Source organism: Protopterus annectens, chromosome 2.part1 (genome assembly GCF_019279795.1).
Source record: "Protopterus annectens isolate FY-2018-M chromosome 2.part1, PAN1.0, whole genome shotgun sequence".
In the NCBI taxonomy this organism is placed as follows: domain Eukaryota; kingdom Metazoa; phylum Chordata; order Ceratodontiformes; family Protopteridae; genus Protopterus; species Protopterus annectens.
In genome coordinates, this window is record NC_056729.1 from 454,229,558 (window position 1) to 454,243,042 (window position 13,485).

Consider the following 13,485-nt stretch of genomic DNA (forward strand, 5'->3'; position numbering starts at 1 on the left):
TTTTTTCAGTATTATGAAATTCAGTATTTTGAGTTTTCAGTATTTTGAACTTTCAAGATTTAGAAGCGGACCTATATATATATAAATAAATATATATATATATATATATATATAGAGAGAGAGAGAGAGAGAGAGAGATTCCTCATTCCTTTCTTCATTATTGGCATATCTGTTTATTTTGATTAACAGCATATTGTGGGAGGTTCAGGAAAAACAAAATGGTAATGTAAGGGAATATAGCAAATACAGTACAAAACTTAAGTTTTCTGTGCCAATCAAAGGCATGAGGCACAAGTAGTATGTCAACTTAGCATTAAGCATACTGTAAGCATGTGTATCAACGTAAACCAGAAAATGATACTATGAGCACTGTTAAAGTTAGAATATTTTACTATATTTTAACTAATATACGGCAGTGCAGTGTGGTTTAACAAGAGAAGTTATACATGAAAAAGGATTATACTGATTTTGAAACTATGGTAAGTGGCAGTAAAGAGCACACATGTTAGGCTGTGCACAGTTGCCTTCATTTTAACTTGTAGCTACTTTGATTTCAAATCAGTTGTTAAAGTAGTCTCACTAGGCCGAAGGGCCTCTTTTCATGTGATCCCCTGAAGTATTATTTGGCTAAATGACTTGCTCAGAGATTTATTGTTTAAACCAGTTGAGAGAATCAAGCTTAGGGCTACCGAATGAAACTGATGTGCTTACAACCATCTGTATCTCTCAGGGTGAAAATGCCATACACTGTATCCTATAATAAATGTGCTTTGCATGCAAAACCATGAATTTAATGGAGATAGCTGATGCACATCCTGTGTATTTGTCAATTCCTCTAAGTATAGAAGGGATGATGGGCTATACAAGGTAGTTATATTCATTAGTTTAAGTTAAATCTTTGCAATTCCCACTGATCTGTCTGAAACTCTGATAACATATTGAGCACTCCATTTTTCTTGAAAGTGGTTTAGAAGCAATCCAAAAGCATAAGTATCATTGTGCTAAAATCAGCACAGACTGTAGCTTTTGGCATCCACCCAGAAGCACAACAAGAGTTTTTTTGTGTCTGCTTCTCTTTCTTCGATTCATTAATGTCATGTAAGAATACATCAGACCTTGAAATACTTCATCTGGATTAGATACTTAGAGCTGCTCTTTGTTTTTATGTTTTTTTTTATTTCTTACTAAGACGAAAAGTGTTAACCATGCTTTCATTTGAAGCAGACTGTTGCATCAGTTTCTCATGGTCAGTCCAACCTGTGGATGATCTAGCCTGCAAATATTGATATATTTGTACTGCTGCTAGATATTGTAATTTATTAAGACAAAGCTCTTGGATAGGCAGCAAACCACAAGAACTAATAGTAGCAGGTACAAATAGACATAATAATCTCCAGCATTTCTGTTGAAAAAAGTATTTAAAATTATAAAAATATCACTTTATATAAAAAGTACACACTAGTTTAGTTTTTCATAAGAATATACTAATAATAACATTCAGATATATATACTCAGTTTGTCAGCCTGAAAATATATCAAATTAATATATTTGTCAAGACTCAAAAGGCAAAATTCTGCACAACAAAGTGGCTATACTAACCTGCTGGTGGTACCTAATATTATGAAGACACATTTTTGAGACATTTTCTAGCAAATTTCTCAGAAAAGCATATCATAAATTTTAGATACGTAATGCACTTAATTTATAATTTCAAATATAAAACACATGCACAACTTTATTTTGTGTAATAAGTACCACTGTGTGTGAGTCTAAATTTAGAGGGAGCAAAAATCCAGTAAAATAAAGCCTTCCTTGTAAGTACAGATATATTAGAAGTTAAAAATCAAATATAATAGCTACTCTATCAGAGAACCAATTAGTACACTTCTCGTTCCTATAGAATCTTCTACATAGGTTATCTTTTGTCCCACATTAATTTTGGCTTTGTCTTGAATTTCTGCTCAAAGAAATCGAGAGGTATTTTGGTCTGTTCCTTGTAAAAGATGTGGCTTCTAGTAAGTTGCTGTGGACTGCAATCCCTAACTAATGACAGGCATGCAATTTTCAGATTTTGTATTCTTCAAAAAATGCTTGATAATGCAAAGCTTGTTATTTAATCAACATTCTAAGTATATGAGAGACATTTAAAAGCTGTTCCTGATTTTCTTTTCTTGATGTGAACTTCTTTCCTAGTTGTTAGTAAATGTCACATTTTACCCATCTGTTCCACTTTGTGCAATACAGTGTATTATACAACGACCCCCCCTGTTAATATTCCAAAACATGCACGCTGATTGGTCAGCATTCACGTTGTAAATCAGAGTTATAGTAATGGAAAAAGGACTGGTCACCCGTACTTTTTCCATTATTATAACTCTTTTTTTTTTTTTTTTTTCTACAGCAATGGAGAACGCAAGATCTCCGTTGCTTGTTACAACCTGTCTCGCCATGTTAAATGAGTTTAACAGAGCGCATCTCCGTTGCTTTTTTTAAAGTTGTCTCGCTATGTTAAACCCATTTAATATAGTGAGGCACTTTAAAAAGCAACGGAGATCTTGCTTTCTCCGTTGCTTTTTTCAAAACTGTCTCGCTATGTTAAATGGGTTTAACCTAGCAAGACAGCTTTAAAAAATAATGTCATTGTATAATAGTAATAACCCACTTCTGGGTGTGGGTAATGCTGGATTTACCCATGGTTGGCTTTGTTTGGCCACTTGGGCTTCGCCCTCGTGACCAAACCACACCAACTGTGGGTAAATCCAACATTACCCACACCCAGGCGTGGGTTATTGCTATAGTATTTCACATTTTGAAGATGGAAGGTTGACTATGGCTATATTTCTGTAATTCTTTTGCTTGCTGATGTCATGGATTGTTGGTATTCATGATGTTGCCTTACCTGTGTTGCTTGATTGTTTGATGCTGACTGCGGTTAATTTTGTTTTTCTTAGGTTGCTTGGTTTGGATTTTTGCAAATTGAGTTTTTCTCCCAAGAATCTATAATGGTTGAAGATCTGGTAAAAAAAAAAAAAGTATAAATTAGCATTGTAACCATGCTGTGAGCTCTCTACCTAATTGTTACTAAATGTTCCAAATTTTGCCCATTTATTCCGCCTCATGAGAGGAGAGTATACTATTCCATATTTTGAAGATGGAAAGTTGACTATGGCTGCAGTTTCTTTAATTCTTTCACTTGTTGATGTTATGGTAATGCTAAGCCCCATACCAAGCTATCTGAAAATGAAGATGCCTTAGCTTAATGATTTAAGGATATGTAATTCTGATTCGCTCAGTCATTAAAACTACTATCTAAAGTTTTCTGCTGAGGCTTTCTCATAGTTATAATATCATTCAGAAAATCTTAACTGTGTCATTTAAAAAAAATATTCCAGTCCTGGAATGGATTGTTGTGGCCAGACAATCCCTTTTGAGTGTGATCCAGATCACTCAAGTCTTCCTATTTTAGCAGATTTTCTCTTTTTTGCTTCAGATTTTGTCCTGTTCATCATAACATTTTTAATTTTCTGGTAAATTACTCATGATTACATTCAGCCAGTAATGCCAGCCACTAGAGCTTCATACTTTTATTGATCAAAAAAATCTGTGTTGATGCAAAACATGTTGTTCAATTAACTTAAGCAAATTGGAATAATAATTACAAATTGTTGCTGATTTTATCCCCCCCCCCCCAAAAAAAAAAAAAATTCTGACTTTGTCTCAAATTCTTAACCAAATAAGTTTGGAGGTGTGGTGTTACCCCAAAACATTCAGATCTAAATGATTTCTATTGAGGTTACTTCAGCCAACAATAAATAGATTGCTATGTGGTTCATGTTGTTGCATTTGCTTGGTAGAGATTTTATCATTATTAGTGCTGTTTCTTTTTTGGGGCTGGAAAACTAACATATTTCTTTCCAGTCTCAGTAAATCAACAGCTGGCACACTTGCCTTTGGTGCAGAAGGCTGTAGGTACTATTCCCACACCAGGTACTTGGATTAGTTTTCCAATACTGACACTGCAGTGCAGCACAAAGGTAAGGGGGGGATACTCTCCTGGGGGTGTGCCATAGTTCAAATGAAACTTTAAACTGAGGTCCCATCTGCTTGAGTTGGAGGTAGTTCAGATGGATATAAAAGATCCCACAGTACTTATCAAAAAGAGAAGGCGCGTTTTATTAACATTTCCCTTCATCTTATACCATATAAAAAAAAAAACTTTACGCCAATTATTTTCACAATTTTTTATATTCATACTTAAGTTCTTTAGTGTTGATAGCTTGTAAATAATTTTAACTAAACAGTTCTATTCATTTCCTTCCTTTTTCTTATTTACGTTCCACCCTTTCTTCTATGACAATGATTTAATTTCAGCTTTTACATCATCCTCTTCCATTTTCTTGTTATACAACAAATTCTCATATCGTTTTTCCATAGTGCCCATATTGTCATAAACAGTACTTTACTTTATCCCATTTATCAATATCTCATTTCCTTATTTTAGCACACTTCCCATGTAGAATCATATTTCTATTTATATATTTTAAACTCTTCCAATCTATATTTACTTTTAAACTTTTCTCGGAATTCTTTATTCTTTTTGCATTCCAAAAAACAATGGCCATGATTCCAAAAGACTTAATCTCAGTGTAAGTGACCACTTACACTGAGAGTATTGGAATCTGGTCACTGTAATGACCCTATTTATAGATGAGCCTTGCACTGAAGTATGTCACTTACACTGAGAGCAGGTCTTTCAGAATCAAGCCAGACTTGCACTAAGAGCAGCTCTTTTGGAATCTGGCCAAATGTTTTGTTATTTCGTCTTCATTAGAGTCAAAACATTTTCTCCAGCACATTAGATTTCATATTCTCTTTCACTGATGACTTGACTAATAAAATTCTCAACAAAAATTTTTTTGCTTCATAAAAAATTCCAAAGCTTTTTCTTCTATTTTTATTGCCTTTTTATCTTCATTTAATTCCTTCCATGGGTACACCAATAAATCTAATATCATACTATACCACTCTTGTAAACCTTGCATGATTTATCTTCCATCATTTCATTTTTGTCATTCCTTTTCTTCCTTGTCTCTTTTTTTCTTTTCTTTTCCCTTTTTTTCTTTCCAGAATTCTTTCTTTAGCATCTTGCCTATGACTTTTTATTTTTTTGCCTTTCCTTTACTTTTCTCATTACTCAAAATAAATGCATAGATGCTACACTTCCTTTACCTTTCCCATTACCCAAAATAAATGCATATATGCTAAATGCATCCCTGGATTTTTTTAAGTTCAATTTATTTTTTATTATAAATCATACATCTCAGTGGGTGCAGCTTTGAGCCTCTAATGAAGCTAAACTCTTTTTTTTCATTTGAGTGGGGCACCTACATATTTCCCCTAAAAAATTCTAACAACTCTTTTTCCATTTGAGTGGAAAAGATATATATATCCCCTAAATATGTTATTTTTTTCCTATTATGTAAGTATTCAGCATGTATAAAACTCTACACATTGGCTGTGTAGCCTTCAAGGAGTATAAACTTACAAACACAAAAAACTACATATACAAGAATAAAATAATTACCTTATTAAATAATGAATTAATAGATAACTGATTCAGATGCCTCCAGTTACATTCTAGCAGCTTATAATGTTAAATACTGTATCATCACAATATTTTGAGTATATTTGTTCCAGAATGCTAGCTTGCAAACTAGAAAGATTATCTCAATGACATAACTTAAAATGCAGAGAAACTGGATTATCACAGTTAAGTTTTTTTAGTATCTCTTACATGTTCCTGAAGTCTAAGTTTAAATGCTCTTGTGGTTTCCCCTGCATAAAATAAGCCACATGGGCATTTAAGTATGTATAGCACTCCTTTTTGTATTACAAGTGAATATATCAGTAGGTACAAATCTAAGTATATCTATTGAAAGGTATAAACCTAACACCATTGATCTTAAAAAAAAATAAAAATTGGAACATATATATACAACTCAAACAGCCCTCACAGGGGAAGGTACCTGAATTAGCAAGGGTCCTATAGGAATACTTCTTTGGTACCTGAAAATTACTGTGCATTAACATATCTTTTAAATTCATGCCTCTTTTATAAGATATATAAGGAAGAGAACATAAGATGGTAGAAAAATCACAATGCTGTAACAAAAAATTCCAATAATTTTTAACCAATTCTATCAGGTTCTGTCTAAGTACAGTGTAAGTAGAAACATTTTTTTCTGTTGTGAACATTGCCAGGATTTACAAGATTATGGCATTCACTTTTTTCCCGTAAAGAATTGGTCGTACATTTTTAACACTGGATTGTGGGTGAATTGTTATCATGTATCATGTATTCTGTACTTGATTTTTGTGATGTTTTGGTGTTTTTTTTCACATGTTGTAAGTGCCTCACTGGCTAACTACTAAGCCCCTGTTATGCCCTGGCAGGAAAACAAACCTGCAGCTGCCACTGTTAATAGGGTCTATACAAGCAACAAATTAGATAAATAAAATAAGTACATGATATTCCCTGTCACTTGCAGTGTAATTTTGCTGAGATACAGCAAGGAGCTGCAGATACTTTCTCTGAGAATGACTAGTGTAGCAACTGACTGTAACATAACACAGGAATAGACTGTGACATTTTGTGCGGCTTAGGAGTTTATGTTGCTACTTTCCTGTCTAAAAAAGAAATTGTAAGATTGTGCATGTATGATGCATGTTTCTGTAAAGGCTGCCAGTCCAGCTAGCTAGAATTTTGTAAATAATCCTATGTTATTTGTAAATATTAATATGATCCATAAGCTTGTCTTACAAATGTAAGAAAACTATATGTTATGTGTGTATGAAACTGTATGTTATGTGCTGAGCTTCAAGAATGTAACCACAGTGTACCCTGCTGGAGATGAATAGAAATGTATATGGACTATATGCCTATGCAAATGTATGTTTTCATGGTAGAAGTTGGAACATACAGAGTTAACTTGCAAACTCTGAGAAAATAAGTAAAGAGTTTTATGGTGTGTTATAAAGTTAGTTAATACAGCAAATAGAACACCCTTATAACAAGCACCGCATACCTTTTACATTAGGATGTGCTCTCATCAGACACTAACATACACCATGTCATCTAATGTCCTGCATGTGGTATGGATGAAACAATCTTAAGGAACTACTCATAAGTAAATTTTATCAGTAGTGATAGGAAATTTCTTCCCTAACCAGTATATATATATATTTTGCCTTAGCAGTCTACAGTACTACTTTCATTAATCTAGGACAGAACTTTTCTTCTCTGTTGAGATTTTATAAGCAAGGTGTGTATCTACTACCAGTGGCATAGCTAGAGTTTGTGCCACCCTGGGCTGTCTTTGAGTTTGCCACCCCTACCCCCTCACAATCATGGTCAAATGGGTCCCACCCATACACAGCCCTCCCCCTGCAGCCATTCCAGTATTCCATTACTTGGCTATTTTTCCGTATTTACCATAAACACTGTAATGTGCATACTGTTTTATGCTTTCCTTCTACAATTATTATTTGGTTTAATTTAAAACTTTTATTTTAAATTTAATAGCATAAACACTGATAGATATTTGCTAAACAAACTAATACAGTCTCATAGTGAAAACAGACTTGGCATTAAAACTTCTCTGCCCTTGAAAGTCACATTCATTGAAACAGCATTGAAACCCACTTTCAAAGGCAAATGCATCTGGCCAGTGGCGGATAAAGTTTACCTTTGGGCTGTTTTCAAATCGTAGGCCACTTGCACACATATTTAGGACCACGCAAACATATGTGTTCTTTCATTCACCTTCCTGATTGTATTAAGTTATATTCCTTGTATAATACAGCACACTTGTTAGACTGTGTTTTAAATTTATTGTTTTGAACAATTTTCCAGTAAGCAATGAAACAAAATGTATGAACCAATAATGACAAAACTGCCCAATTCAGAACATTTCCATCATAAAAGTCTACTCAAACTTCTGTCATTACAATCCCCAAATATTAGTAAATATGCACATTTCTGCAGAAGTAAAAGTCATCTAAATAATTCCACATTAAAGAGATGTGTAACTAATGAAGAGGTTGCTGCTGGCAAACAACTTTATATTTCATTGTTTCATCTTCAAATAAAGTGCCTGTTGCCCTTGAAGAATAAATTGATTGTTACTTTTAAAAAAGGTACTGTAAGCTGGTAGTATTGCAATAGGGAATGGATGGCAAACTGATAACAGGTTCATACTTATCTAGGAGCAGAGCCTTATCAAGCAGCAGAGTTTACTCTCGTTGCAACTTTGATAGTAGGTGTCATCAGAATGACTGGACTCTTGCAGCCATTTATCTACATACATCAATTGTGACAGCTCTAGCAGACTTCTTTTTATATGTACTGCATTCATTTCAGTGTTGTATACCACTTTGTTAAAGCATGTTGTGACATTTAGGCAGGTTAATATAAGAGTTTCATCCTAGAAATGCTGATCCAGGATTTTCATTTCTTTTGTTTTTCCAGAGAAACTGTAAAGTACTGATTTTTTTTTAACATTAATTAACAGAATTTATATCTGCTAATGGCAGCAGCAACTATAAATTGGTAAATGGTAGAACTCACCCCTATAAATTTCTTTAAAATATTAAATATTTACATTTAGTTTGCTTGAGATTTTTTGAGATAGTATTATATATTTTGCAAGATATAAATATGGGAGTTAGAAGCCATTATTGCAGTACATGACATTAACACAAGGGTGAATGTATAGCATTGTCATCCATTTGAGTATAACTTTTCCATGTTTTATAGGTGACATGTTTGCAAGATTTCTTTGGGGATGATGATGTTTTCATTGCCTGTGGACCAGAGAAATATCGGTATGCTCAGGATGACTTTGTGCTGGATCACACTGGTAAGGGCTTTTTTGCTTCACACATCTGAAATGGTATTTAAATTGATTGCAACAGTTAAATTTCCAGTTTTAATACAAGTTACTGATAGACTGATATATGTGGCCTTTATTGTGATATCTTACTAGGAGTTAATTTTTTTTATTATTATTATTATGGCTGATAGCATAAAATTTATAATTTACCTTAACCTCAGCCTAGCAATTAATGTTTGTATTTTAAAAGTTTGTGCTGGAAATTTGTCAGTTTAAATTTTGTTTTGTTTGAAACTCATCTGATTTGTTAAAACAGATGAAGTCAGTGTCATTTATAGATTGCTTTGCATTTTAATGTTCCTCATACAACAGATAGATGAAAACCAAACAGACCTAAGATGAGACAGATGCAATTTCATGGTCTCTGAGTGCCAATTGCAAAGAACCTCTGTGCGGATTATGAATTTAAAATTAAGGATCTTGGTGCAGTTCACATATTTCTTTTACATACATTTTGCATTTCATTTTCCAGTCAAATCTGTATGGAAATATTTAGTTTCTGAAGCATAAAAACTTAAATAAATGCAACTAAAATTAGATGCGATTGTGCAGTATTCAATATTGTCTTATTGTAGGTACATTCAAGAAGATTTACTAGACATGATAAAAGAATTGCAGACACTAACTAAAGCCCATAGTTGGGCTATCAGTTTTAATGTGTGTAAGTCTACAAAGACCCATCAGTATTACAAGATTTCATCAGTGTGTATAATGTTATATTGCATATATATATATATATATATATATATATATATATATATATATATATATATATATATATACTTTTTCTTTCAGCTGTTTCCATTAGGGGTCGCCACAGCGGATCATCTGTTTCTATTTCTTCCTGTCCTCTGCATCTTGCTCTGTCACACTAACCACCTACATGTCCTTTCTCACCACATCCATAAACCTTATCTTAGGCCTTCCTCTTTTCCTCTCTGGTAGCTTCATCCTTAACATCCTTTTCCCAATATACTCAGCATCCCTCCTCAGCACATGTCCAAACCAACGCAATCTCACCTCTCTGGCTTTGTCTCCAAACCGTCCAACCTGGGCTGACCCTCTAATATACTTATTCATAATCCTGTCTACACTCATCACACCCAGTGCAAATCTTAACATCTTTAACTCTGCCACATCCAGCTCTGACTCCTGCCTTTTTGTCAATGCCACTGTCTCCAACCCATATAACATAGCTGGTCTCACTACCCTCTTGTAGACCTTCCCTTTCACTCTTACTAGTACTCGTCTGTCACAAATCACTCCTGGCACTCTTCTCCACCCAGTCCACCCTGCCTGTACTCTCTTCTTCACCTCTCTTCCACACTCACCATTACTCTGAACTGTTGATCCCAAGTATTTAAACTCATCCACCTTTGCCAACTCTACTCCCTGCATCCTCACCATTCCTCTGTCCTCCCTTTCATTCACACACACATATTCTGCCATAGTCCTGCTGACCTTCATTCCTCTCCTCTCTAGAGCATATCTCCACCTCTCCAGGGTCTTCTCAACCTGTTCCCTACTCTCACTACATATCACAATGTCATTGGCAGACATCATAGTCCACGGGGACTCGAGTCTGATCTCGTCTGTCAATCTGTCCATCACCACTGCAAATAAGAAGAGCTCAGAGCTGATCCTTGATGTAATCCCACCTCCACCTTAAATGCATATGTCACTCCCACTGCAGATCTCACCACTGTCACACTACCCTTGTACATATCCTGTACCACTCTTACATACTTCTCTGCCACTCCCGACTTCCTCATACAATAGCACAACTCCTCTCTAGACACCCTGTCATATGCTTTCTCTAAGTCCACAAAGACACAATGCATCTCCTTCTGACCTTCTCTATATTTCTCCATCAATACTCTCAGAGCAAACATTGCATCTGTAGTGCTCTTTCCTGGCATGAAGCCATACTGCTGATCACCTCCCTTCTTAACCTAGCTTCCACTACTCTTTCCCATAATTTCATGCTGTGACTGATCAATTTTATCCCTCTGTAGTTACTACAGCTCTGCACATCACTCTTATTCTTAAAAATCAGTACCAAAATGCTTTTTCCCCACTCCTCAGGCATCCTCTGACTTTCCAAGATTTCATTAAACAATCTAGTTAAAAATTTCACTGCCATTTCTCCTAAACACCTCCATGCTTCCACAGTTATGTCATCTGGACCAACAGCCTTTCCATTCTTCATCCTCTTCATAGCTATCCTTACTTCCTCCTTGCTGATCCATTGCACTTTCTGATTCATTATCCCCACATCATCCAACCTTCTCTCCCTCTCATTCTCTTCATTCATCAGCCCCTCAAAGTACTCTTTCCATCTGCTCAACACACTCTCCTTGCTTGTGAGTTCATTTCCCTCATTATCCTTCATCACCATTACCTGCTGCACATCTTTCCTAGCTTAGCAAAAACAATACACAAGTCACTAGAGGTACCATTAGGGACAGTAAAAGGTGTATGGAGTAAGTTCTTGTGCAGTATTTCTATCTATAAATGTTAACATCTGACTGGTATATTGACACCTAGATTAGAAGACCCATTTTGTAAGCAGACAATAAGCTGCTGCTGTTGTTGGATGAGTAAGTAAAACTTCTGTGTCTTTCTTCTCTCTTCCGCATTCTCACACGTTACAGATGTTTATTTCTCCCTATGTCTTTCTCTGTCGCTGTCTCAGATTTCTGTATGTTTTTATAACTGCACAAGTATAGCTTGATAATAGGAAGCTCAGGAAATGCTGTGCTCCGAACTTTGCTTTATCTTTTTCATGTAGCAATGCGAAGGAAATTTGTTTGGAGCTAATGGGGCTTTTGAAATGTTAGGGAGAAGAGGTTTTACTTTTATCTGGTTCACAAGATAGTGCTTTAACTAATTTTACAATGATATTATCCAGGTGAGAAAGATACAGGTGTTTGCTGTGCATGTGGTAATCTTTTACTAGAGCATGGGATTTTTTTTCAGTTTGGTTTATTGTTGTCACTAGCATACAACTGGAAATATAATTTCTTTTAATTTTCATTTTATTAAAGCAAAACTATTATATTACATAGTAACATCAGATGGCATGCAGATGTGCAACATTAATTTTTTAACAATTCAGAACAGGTATAGGACCCATACCTAGCAATGTCTTTGCTCAAGAGTTCTGGACAAAGCCAAAAATAAGTTGGGGGGGGGGACAAAAGGCCCACAGTCAGATTAATTTAAAAAGTTAATGGACAACAGGTTTTGTATCAATGTGCATTAAGAAATAAAATTCTAAATTATTCATATTCTTTCCCAAATCTTTTTCGCTCTTATTTCTACCATAGTTTTCAATTACATTGCCATTGTATCCCACCCCTTAGCGATCATTTCTGAAAAAATAAATAAATTGTATCTTTTTTAATATAACTCTGGAATCATTTTTACTACCCATTCTAAGTTTCTCAGTTTTGTTGTCAAGTATGTAGGAAAGAGCCACGGTCTTAGTTCTACTTTATTATCCTGCATCTTTATCTTAGTCTTTATTGGTGCATAGTTCTAAATAGTTATTGAATGTGTTTCCAGACTGTCAAATAAATACCCATGCTCCTGTGAAATACATTTACTATCCTGTCTAGTCCAGTTATTGTACCTTTAGGAGTAATATATATAAATTCTGTCTGTATTCATGCTAAGTTCACATCCTCTATTCCAACTATTCTCTTACATTTTTCAGACATCAGCTATGTTTTGTTTTATATCCCTTGTAGGTCCCAGATGCATCCTAACTATTGCAAATCAGGTTCCAGTCCCCTCCCATGAATAATAATCCTTGCTGAAAGCTAATCACCTCTCCCATAATTCCCTTAAACTCCTTAATAGTAGTTTTAAGTAGAGTACAAGTACACTCCATTGTAATTCTACTCTTCCTCTTCTAATACCCCATCATTCCCACAAATCTGCCATTGCCTCTGTCCTCCTCTTCTATTTCTCCTGACATCCTTTTTGCAGTCGATATTATTACCCCCTTTTCCTTTGTCCCTGATGCACTGCAGAGTATCCTTTCTGAAAAATTCCTTTGACAAATTTGCATTTCTGTCCGTGTCTTCTCTAACATTACTATTTGCTCCCTGCACTTCTTAATATAGTTCAATACTCTTTGCTTCTTTTGCTTACTAACAGTGTCATTTACACTCCGTAATATAAGTGTTAAGACAGTCATTCTGATGAGAGACGATTTTCACATATGATATTCTGCATGTTTTGAATTTATATATATTTCTAACTTGTGACTTGCATACAGTATAGATGTTTGACATGCTGGTCTTATATCCAGCTGTGGCTTTTCACTTCCAAAACAACAGTCAAGAATCAAAACGTACATACATTTTAATTTAGTCTTCCAACCCCATTTTAACTCACAGTAAACGCAGGAAACTATGTACACTTTCCAAAAAGTAAAGATTCCCCTCCAGGTAGGGGTAATTGCACAAAATAGACAGCTACACGTACAGGCTTTATCTGCTGTAAAATTAGATTTAACCACACTGG

At 34.9% G+C, this 13,485-nt stretch overlaps 1 protein-coding gene across 1 annotated transcript in view; it reads left to right on the forward strand.

The window, feature by feature from the left end:
- DCLK2 (doublecortin like kinase 2) overlaps nt 1-13,485 on the forward strand; it is a 1,465,027-nt gene that overhangs the window by 818,659 nt on the left and 632,883 nt on the right. The window contains exon 4 of the mRNA XM_044063457.1: nt 8,817-8,919. Coding sequence (XP_043919392.1) covers nt 8,817-8,919 — 103 coding nt within the window. The remainder of the gene's footprint in view (nt 1-8,816; nt 8,920-13,485) is intronic.